Source organism: Myripristis murdjan, chromosome 15, assembly GCF_902150065.1.
Source record: "Myripristis murdjan chromosome 15, fMyrMur1.1, whole genome shotgun sequence".
Taxonomy (NCBI): Eukaryota; Metazoa; Chordata; class Actinopteri; order Holocentriformes; family Holocentridae; genus Myripristis; species Myripristis murdjan.
The window spans coordinates 17,100,879-17,111,785 of record NC_043994.1 but is presented as its reverse complement, the minus strand read 5'-3'; the positions used below and the strand labels follow the sequence as shown (position 1 = coordinate 17,111,785).

Sequence of the window (10,907 nt, the reverse complement as noted above, 5' to 3'; positions counted from 1 at the left end):
ATCTCTCTCTCTCTCTCTCTCTCTATCTATCTTTTGCCATCCAGGGCCAATATTTAACCATGATCATCATAGCCTGAGCGTTTCTTCACTGATCACTGGGTGATCACTCCTCAGAGATAGCAGTGCACGCTGTACCTTGCTCAGTGGACTGATCAGCTGAACTGATGAAGCCTTCCTCCACTTCGTCATCATCAGTCTGGTAAGGTGGAGTTAGCTGGAGTGCTGTGTATCTTATCAATCACTTTGATCTTTCCCCCCCTTAAACATAACCCTTACTTTAAAATGTGATGTGCTATGTGTTTTTTGTATGGACAGATTCGGGACAGCTTTTTAAAGCTATCAGCTTTTGCATCAACAGGCATCTTTTCAGGCTTCCCCAGCAGATTTCCACCCCAGGGACTAGTTTGGGCCCCCCGGTGGGTTCCCATGCTCAGTGTTTCCTCTGCAGACCAGTGAGCTGAGCTGACCTGATCCCTCTGATGCTCCTCTCCTCCCAATCTCCACAGATATCCATGGCTGGGGGACCGACCACCCTGCTGAGCCCAGAGAGCTTGTATCTCAATCCTGCTGATAGGGACAACACACATCACTGCTCTCTTCTTCCCAACAGATGGACTCTTGTCAAAACAAAGAATTGTTTGAGGAGCTACTGTTGCGATACAATGCAGGAGTTTCCTAATAACTGATAGCGCCTTATAGTTGCTGTAAATATCTGGTTGATGTTTCTAGAGCTAAAATGTCTTTGATTATATCGCTAAGTGCAATGCATTAAGGTATGTCATGTAACTGTGAATTATAGCTTAAGTATCTACAACATAAGACAACACCAGTAACTGCAGGTTTCTCTGTTTTTTGTAAACTGATTTAGAGTAGGCGATTGATGGCCCAGTCATCTGTACCGTCATACTGACCCTCACCCTTCTAAGTGTTGTGTGTCCAGAACCCCTAAGCCATAAATCCTATTAGTCAAGGATTCTCTCAAGCAGTGAAAGTAGTTTGCTTCATGTTTTTTTTATTGATTGTATCTTCATTTGCAATACTTTGAGAGAATTATGCTCTTTTTTCTTTTTTCTTTTTTTTTTCTTTTTTTAAAAAATCTAATCCATATGTAATATATATGTAATATAAGCCCAAAAGTATTTTAGAAGACAGGCTGAACATCAGTGGGTGCTGCTATCACAGATTCCAACATGACACAAAAATCAAATTTTGATTGTAACAGACGTATTTCATCAGCCATTTCAAAATGAAATAGTAGAGTAAAGACAAGTGTTACTAATATTATTAATTAAAATTCTGTTCCAAACACCAAAAAAGAATAGAGCCTTAATCAGTGTCATTAGTAACACCTGGGTTCACCCTAAAATGGCTGCTGTGAAAAAGTTGTTTTTAAAATAAGGCCAGTGTGAACAATTATACCAATTCAATGGTACATCTCTGCCACAGCTTTCTATATCTCAGCATCGCGTGACCTCCAGTGCCAACAGAAGTGAAAATCAACCATCCGAGCTGTGAGAGACAGTTTCCTCTTAATTTCCCATTTCCACTGTGTCACCTCTCTCTCTCCGTCACCTCGGGCTCATGCCTCATTACAAACTGGACCTGGCAGGCCCAGCACCCCCACCCTGACACACAGAGGTTTAGATGGAGGAGAGACAGAAGTTCAGTTTCCTTGGTCAGAGGTCATGTCACTCTCTGGGTGGGGGAAACGGGGCCCCAGACCTCCGGCCCTGCAGTTTGTGTGTCTGAGCCATGATTCATATTAAATATTGGTTATAAAGAGGAAAATATGGGCTTGAATGTGGGCGAGCAAAGCGGACATTTCTCACTTTCTCACTTTTTAATGCGTGATTGCATGTATTTGAGCCCATGTGTGACAGAGAGAGAACCAACTTAAGATCGAAAGAAAATAAAAAGAAATATGTTGCATGTCTTTCGTGTCAATGTTTTGTCTTAAACTACAAGTGTGTCTAGTTGTTTGTATGAATCTCTAGTTGGTCCTTCATGTTAAAACATCAGCACACACTCATGAGTCAACATAAATCTTAAAAGTACAGCAGGAGGATTATAGGGTCAATGCTATTTAAATGTTCTGAACCATAGTCACCAGTGCAGTCTTGTGCATTGTAAGCATGATGATCATCTCATTTTGTTCTATGCAGCTCAAATTTCTTTGCAGAGTGAAACCTGCAGATCAGGACCTGAAACCAAGTCCACAGGTTAAGCATGGTATTACCGACATATCCCACCCACTAGACCGGGATTAGTCCAGATTTTCAAATGCCCCTCTTTCATCTCTGCTGCTGATGCAGAATTGATCCTGCCTGAACAAGTGGACAGTGTCACAGGTGTGGCAAACAGCTGGGCTTTGAACCGGCCAAACGTGCTCGTCTGTGAGGCTTTCCCACACATCCACTGAGTGCTGTGTCAGCAGGTATGGCCCTGGGACACCGAGGCCCACGCGTTCCTCTGTGTGATTATTTCACATGTGGGCTTACAGAGTCGGCTAGCTCATGTCAGTAATCCATGACTCACATTAATAAATAAAGAAAGAAAAGGTTGTTTGCGAAAGCATAACTCCAGTTGTATCAATTTCTATGAAACATGCTTTTTCAGGTTAATCAGAAAATCATACTAGTAAGCTTGTGCATAGGCAATATTTGACTTGGATTCAGTGTGTGAAGCATTACATACAACAGTCAGTTCAGTTTCTTTTCTTTTTTTTTCTTTTCAAGAATGGCATTTATGTTATATATATATATATATATATATATGAACTCTTCAAATATAAAGATGAATACGTTATTGAATTTCACATACCATGCTGAAATCTGATTTGTTGCAAAGTGAAACAAATAATTAAATACTTATTATGTCTTTTGTGGTACCTTTGAAATACAATGAAATCCACATTTTGAGGTTCCTCAGTGTATGAGAGGGGCTATGGTGTGTCTTTCCCTAGCTGTCCCAGTGAATTGCAGAGCTTCCACAGAGCTGCGGGGCAAAAGTATGGTATGCTGGTTCTTTTGTCGATGAGAGGGTTTTTCTGCATGCCAGGCAGAGCAATCCAGCCAGCCTACAGGGGTCATCAGAGGAGGGGGAGTTTTGATTATGATCATTATTTGGTAAATAAGATGTCAACAAGGTGTTTCCTTGACACTTTATTGAGTAAAAAGAGGAAGGTGCAGAAATGAACGCCCCCCTCTCAATGGGACCTCTAATCTCCTCTTTCATGTCCCATCTCGTCTTAAGGGCCTTGGCTTCGGCTGCCATGTGCTAGTGTGCCTGGGCCTGGCACTTTTTACTTGCAGGTGGGGTGAGTATCCTGGCAAGCATTTGTTTATAAAACCCACTTGTTTGGGCACAATACTTGAACTAACTTCTTTTGAGCGAACAGTGTGAATCTGTGCAAAGCCTTTTCCCAAAGCCCTTTAGAAGGCGACAGCCCATTGAGAGTAGAGAAGAAGGGATTACCTTCCTCGACAGTGGTGCATTTCCGAGAGAGCTGATTAGCTCTGCATTCATTGTTAAATCGAGCAAAGGAAGGCCCTAGAGGAGTGAAAGGATCCAAATAGGTGGGCCCAGAAATAAAACAGCCGCAGGAAGCCCAGCACAGGCAACCCCAAGTTTTCCCAACATTTCTTTCCCCCACTCCTAAGGAGGGGTGGCGTGAAAAAGGAGATTAGCATATAAAATTAGAGGCGGGATGATTTTTAAGGGCAACTTGCCTCATGCCCTCCACCCCCACACCCCTACTCTTGTCTGGACAAAGTTAATTAAACTAGTATTAAACAGTAAAGAAAGTTCCAAGCACTGGGGAGTTAGGGGGCTCTTTGAGGATTACCATGATGAGGGAGAGAACGGGAGGTATTTGTAGAGGCGAAATTGAGAAAGGCGTGATGGAAGGAAGAGTATGGTGAAAAGTTCTCTATTCTTGTTGCTTTGCCCCGGGGGCATCCTATCCCCGATGTGAACAATGTGAAGAGTAAGGTTGCTCTGTGTACTGCAGATCGTCAATAATTACTGTCACAAAGAATGTGTTAAAATATGTTCATTTGAATAAGTGGTACTTTCTTCAGGTTGAAAGATATCTCAGGTTTAAGGATTTATTATTCTTTAATTACATTTGAACAGAAAACAAACCACAAAGACAGCTAAGAATAAAGCAAAACTAGGAAAACTTGTGCAATAAATTAACAATGTACAGTACAAAGTGCTTCATTTTATATACAATTAAATACACAAAATGGGCAAAACAGGTGTGGGCAAGCCAGATGGTGGGAGAGTGGACTATGGCCAGAGTCATCATAAAAGATTGTAAAATTGTAATCAAATGTTGGCAGTGACTGTTGAGACAAAGATGAGTGCTGGGCTGAACATGTTTAGGGAGTTTCTAAGAATCACACATGGTTTGCTCTTGAAAATCATTTTAGAGGTTTATCATGCCAGTGCTTCACAGTCAGATCTTTCACTATTCAAAACATGAATAATTGTCTCCCCAAAGCCTTTTTTGATGCATGACAAATAAATAAAACATGGAGTGGGAAAAAAGAAAAAAATTTAGTCGGTTAAATATTCTTTCATATGCCCAGTGACTTTTCAAAATATTATTGTAAAAAGTACAAAAATATATTTTAAATAAATTTATACCCCCCAAAAAATCTACAAAGTTCTAAAAGTTCCCCTTCTCATCCTCTCTATCATGTAGGGAATGTGCTCATTCCCCTGTCATTAACCTTCAATACAAAACTGACAATTGAAGGTGCACTATGAAAAATGACCAAGGGCTGATTTAAGTGAGGACTATTAAGACACAGTTAACAAAAAATGTGGGATAAGCACATAATTTAGCAGTCAGTCAGATGTAGTTTCAATTATCAAATTACATGCTTATTACATTTTTTAACCAGTTGAGTCTTCACTCGGATTAGCCCTTGGCAATTATGTATAATGGACCTTTAAGATGGTCTTAGTTTGCATGTCAGATAAACTTTTCCAAAATACATTTCCTGCACAGGCAGAGAGGGCTTGTTGACAAGGGGTGTTGTGATAAAAAAAAAAAAAATTAAGATGGTGGCAGAAGGAAAATGATGAGGATGACAACATAACATTTCAGTGCTTCTTCCTCAGTCTGAGGCTCTTCCTGCGGCTGCTAGCGCTCTCATTCCTGCCCCGCTGGCCTCCTTTCTTCACACAGAAGTACTTGGTCACTGTCTTTCGGCACTGCTCGCACTTCACCGCGCAGCACCAGTGGAATTTACAATTACAGCTCGACACCATCTCAGCCTTGCGTTCCTCCACAGCCAGCCCGCATTCGCCGCATAGTCTTTTGCAACTCCGCTTCTCCCATTTGCTCAGGTTCTTGCCTTTCTTGAGGCATTCGCGGCCCTCTGTGCCCGGCAAGCCAAGAGTGCGATTTTCTAGGCAGTAATCAGGGGAGTCTTCCAGATGGACCAGCTCCTTGCGAGAGATGGAGCTGAAGGTCTCGGCGATGGCCCCTCGGCTGGCTGCACTGTTCCCCGCTCCCCGCAGAAGATCCACCTTCAGAGCCCTGTGATATTTCTCCTTCAGGTAGTTTCCAACCTCCCTGAATTCTGGGAGCTGCAGCCAGCAGGTCTGAGTGGTGCAGCTCCCTGAGACCCCGTGACATTTACACGTCCGCTGCATGGTCCCTTTCACAGCCTGAAGTCAAGAGTAAGAGAAAGGAAGGAAATAGTGAGGATTCCCTTTGATAAAATGTAGTTATATTGCATTTTGCACAAACCCTGCCACATTTTACACAAATTGAGGACATTAGATGTGTGTGCGTACATGAATATGCATATACATACATATGTATGTGTATTTATGTAGGTGCACGTGCATGTGTGTGTGCGCGTGTGTTAAAGACAGGATGTGCATTGTCTCTTGATTGATGTGTTGTCAAATTAAGCGATTGTACTCTTGAGGTTTTCCAGTTAACGGAAAAAGGATGAATACATTGAAAGGAAGAAATGATAGCTTCAAGGTCCATTGCTGAGGGTTTTTTTTTTTTTTTTTTCATCGTCCTCAGTCTTTCCTGACTTTAACCCACACAAAACAGCTGTTGCTTGAAAAGGGACGTTTTGTTTTCGGGGAGGGGATGAACTTTCTGTTGAGGTGAGCCTGAATCAAAGTTTCACATTGAGTCCTATTGTCCCTCAGAAGAAATAGGAGTATTTATTTAGCATGTTCATTATCAACATGTTTTCTAGTGAGACAAGACCCAATGGAGAGTCCCATTGAGTGGAGAAATGAAAAAGGAGTTTTTCTCTCTTTCTCTCCCCATTTTTTTCTGTTACAATGATGCTCCAGGTGCCATGGGGATCCTAGGGCACAACAGGGGGGAGCACAGGCACGGTAAACAAAGAGCACTTCAGCTGCATGCCTGTGGTCCCCTCAGACTCCCCCAGGGCCCAACAAAGACCAACATAAATGTGGGATCCTTATTGCAAGAATAAAACTAAACACTTATTTTAAAAAGCAGCATAATACAGAATGCTATGCAATGTCTGGCTCCGCAGGAACTCTAATTAAGCTTGCACCAGTGATCCTGAGATTCTTGAGTTGCGGTATTGTCATAAGGGGCATTCAGCACTGGTAAATAGGCCCTTCTGGTACACCGAACACACTGTTATTATTGGGGACGAGTGGCACCTCACTTACAGGGATGTGAAAGGGATGCTTGGGTGGCACACTCAGTGTAATTCTGAGCAGGGGGAAAAATTATTCAAAAGGTGCTTAACATTGTGCATTCAGCTGTAGGGTCAAGAGAGATTCCCCAAATTTCAACCAGGCCGCCACCCAGTTTTCAAGCCACACCCCCTGAAACTGCAGCTATAACTACTGTATGGTTCAAGTTTGACGGTGATGAGACAGTGATGAGCTCTAACATGAATGATAAATCAAACCAAAGCATTACTATAACATGACTGGACCACATCTTATGTTGTGGGTTTTCCCTCTTGGTTTTCATTCTGCATGTATATTTTTACAGCAGAGAGAATTAGGGAACAGAACTGTACCTTGCGTCCAGCCTCGTTATTATGGAGATTCATGGCTGCCCGTGCGTCCTGCCCGGTCTCCAGGGCATCAACAAACTGTTTAGAGATGGCCTCGCCAAAGCCGACGTTGTCACTGCAGCCCCCCCAGAGCCATCCGTGACCACCTGGGAAAGAAAAGAATGATAATTAAATTGCCTATACTGTTAAGTCTGCCGTTTAAGGTTCTTCAACCTTTGCTGTGACTCATTTCAGGTTGCTTTTAGCTTTATGAACAGACGTGCATATTTCTCTTACCCCGTTGTCCGTTCCTGGTGTCGTCACAGCCACAGTTGTCAAAGTCCCCAAGACTGCAGTTCCTGGTCAGCGTGTACATCACACCAGCGGAGCTGATAGCATGGACAAACGCTGTCTCCCGATTTGCTGGCAACAGAAAAGTTTATTTACAATCATTTTCTGATCATCCACAGGTCAGAGACACATCGCTCATTGTTGGCTATGAATGCAGAGGAAATATGTGAAGGTATTATAATGGTTAGGAGACTATAATGGATATTAGATTAGTAATTGTTAGTAACTGTGTATTAAATGCTGTTTCTTCTATGAGAAACTGAGTCCTAATTTTCATGTAAAAAATGCTGTGGTTTATGAGTGGAGGTATCAATATCATAAACTGCTCTGTATGAAACGGATCCTATGACACCGAACCCATTTGACTCTCACTCTTTGTTTGATGAATATCATGTTTTCACAAGCCCTGAATAGGAGAGGTGGCTCTGTAAGGATGTTGTGAATTGGATTAGTGTGTTTGTTTTGGCCGGGGCGACTGTGGTCACTGTAACGATCCTTAAGGGTGATGTATCCTCTGACTAAGCAAACATCTCAATTTCAAAAAAACCTTCCCCCCCTCTCAGAGACCTGGAACAAATACAAGCTCTCTCTTAAGGTCACAAATCGGACAAGAATTAGAGACGGGACAGCAAACCTGCAGTTTAAATCTATTATCATTATCATTACCAATCAGAACTAGAGTCTATTTTTGTTGATGTGCAGAGAAATCAGGGAGAGGTGGTGTTATCAGTGGCTGGTCCGTGGGGACTGTGGGCTTACCGCTGCGCAGGCTGCTGTGTGTGGACAGCTGGAGCGCTCTCTCTGGGCAGTTCCAGCGGTCCCATGCAAACTGGTATTTGCACTCCTCTATGCCACTCTGAGCTCCTGCTGCCACACTGCTGGAGTAGATCAGGTACGCCTGGGGAGGCAGAGAGGAGGAGGAAAATGTGGGAACCAGAGAATAACCCACAGACTTGCAGCGATGACACAGATGTGACAAGGTGAGATGGTTCTAAAGCCTCTCATATTATTTAGTAGCCTGACTCATGCTGCATTTGCATTTGCCTGAGGCTCAGTATATATAGTACTTGCAAAATATAATAAGTGATTAAGAGTAATTATATCCTCCCTAACCAATCACAGAGGCTTTGTGGACAGATACACTGCAGGCCGACCGTCAAGACTCAGTGTGTGATTCAGAGGGCATGGAGTTGATTCAACATCATTGGTAGTTAGTAAGTCCTGAGCAGAGCCAATCAATCATCAGAGCAAGTTTTGACATTTATGTAAAGACTCAGCGCTAGCAAAGTCAAATCTGCCCGATGAAAAGTCTAACGATGGCCCTGTGATCTAGTCTTGATTTATTATGACTGACTGATATTTTTCCATCTAGCTGCTGATGTCAACTTTTTTCACATCATCTTGGAACAAATCGGATGCGTTGATGATCCTGATGAAGAGATGAAAAGACAGATGGAAACTCACATCTTCCATTCATGTCGGATTGCCCTGCCCTCTAATTCTATAAATACATCAGTTCATTTGAGAAGTGTTTATTCGGACAACTCCCTTAAGAAATTCCAGAGGCCAGAAATAAATTGCCACGGAAATTTGAAAAAGCGAGTGTGGTAAATGATTAATTCCAATGCTCCAGCCTTGCTATTTGGAGGCCTTCTCAACAAATGATTGTATTCTGTAGTATTCACTATGGTATTCATAGTCAACATAAAGACACTGTATACATCCAGAAGACCTTTTTAGGAGAATAATTCCTGTTTTAGGAGAATAATTCCTGTTGATTATCAATATAACGTTAAAACCTACCTGAACGGACTCAAACTGAGTCCAAATATTATTATAATTCTTAAACTTTATTTGCCACTGTGAATGCCAAGTCCTGAACACTGACCAATGCACTGTCCCCTTGGCTTTCGCCTGCCGCTCTGCTACTTGTTCAGACTGTGTGAACGATACATACTAATATGTCTCAAGTGGCCTTTGGGGAGATGAAGCACCACCTCTTTCACAGGGGTCTGGCTCGCTAATGATGACCACCCACTATAGCCATGCTTGCCCTCGCCTCTCCTGCCTCTTTACACACTCAACCCAGGGATACAGAGCCTCTGAATAAGGTCAAGTGTATGGAGGTAGGAGAAAAAATCACAAAGGGCCAAGAATATCATTGATATATCATTAGTGCCATTGTGGCATACAGGCAGGGACCTGAGCTTGTCACACACTTGAATTGAGATATCACAGGAACAACAGGCCTATACCGAGGACTCAAAAACGAGACAGAAATCATGTCTTCTCCAATACATCTGCAAGGGAAGCTACTCTCCCTCTCTTTTTAAGGAAAGGGAAAGAGAGAGAAAAGATCAAAAGAAACTTGGCTTACCTTGGGTCCAGTCATCAAGAAATTATTCACTGACCTGGAAGAGGAGACAGCTTATTAACTCAGGAAAGCTAAGTGTCCTTCACAAGACTAGGAATTCCTCTGTCCTCTGCTTACATCTCTCATTAGCATGCTTCATAACACGTGAAATCTATTATCTATAATCAGTTATAGGCAAAACATAGTAAACACCACCGATAGGCCTGCTTTTTTCAAGAATAGTCCATAAATATTAGAATTGAGGCAGACTGTTGCAAAGCTATGCTATCTGAATTTGATAAGGATTTGAACAATGGACACAGTATAACATAATAAAATATAATATAGCATAACATAACATAGCACAGTATAAGAGAACAAAACTGAGCTGAATAGAAATGAAGGAATTTCCCAGTGCTAACCAGTGTTACATAATTTAAGTACAGGTGTTGACCATCAAAATTATGCCCATAAAAATCCTTTTGCATTTTAAAATACAAATATTGAATAATGTAATAAAGTAACTTTGAACTTTCAAAATGTTGGTTCTGTTCAAATTACCATTTACGTAAATAAAATAAGTTCTTATAGCAACTAAACTGATCAATTACACTCTCTTATATGTTATGTTAGACCTTATAATAATATTTGAACAACTGAATACTAAACAAAAGAGGTGTACACTGACCATACAATGCTTTAAAAAAAAAAAAAAAGAGAGAGAGAGAGAGAGAGAGAGAGAGAGAGAGAATACTTTTGTATTGTGGTGATTGTAAGAGTTGGTACTGCCATGGCATGAAATACTTAAAGTAAACAGCATTAGGGCGCAAAATGTAACTGTAAAGACAAAATGAAATGCGACTCACCAGCAGCAGTAAGACCTCATATGAGCCAGAAGAATGAAAATATAATAGAAAACCTCCAAATGCATGAACATCCTGGCAGGTGAGAGGGATGGCGGCGGCTCTGTAGCCCTTCCAAAGCCTGCAGACAGTCTAGCGGTGGAGAGGATACTGAGCTGCCAACATATAAAACCTCACTGGGGCTACCAAGGGTCCCAAACAGGACTCAAAGAGGGGGGCTCTTAAATGGAGCCGCTCTCGTCCCAACAAGAGATTATCTGCTTAATTAAAGATTTTCCCCCTTCTTACTCTCTTAGCCAATCAGAAGTATTGCACCAAGGA

The 10,907-nt window shown here is 41.9% G+C and overlaps 1 protein-coding gene across 1 annotated transcript; it reads right to left on the bottom strand.

Annotated features, from left to right (window-relative positions):
* Positions 1 to 5,112: 5,112 nt before the first annotated feature.
* Positions 5,113 to 10,660, bottom strand: wnt8b (wingless-type MMTV integration site family, member 8b). The gene is made up of 6 exons (XM_030070703.1): positions 10,590 to 10,660; positions 9,748 to 9,781; positions 8,130 to 8,268; positions 7,317 to 7,442; positions 7,044 to 7,186; positions 5,113 to 5,682 (listed from the first exon to the last, which is right to left on the bottom strand). Exons 1-6 carry the CDS (start codon positions 10,658 to 10,660, stop codon positions 5,113 to 5,115), a joined length of 1,083 nt encoding a protein of 360 aa, XP_029926563.1.
* Positions 10,661 to 10,907: the final 247 nt, after the last annotated feature.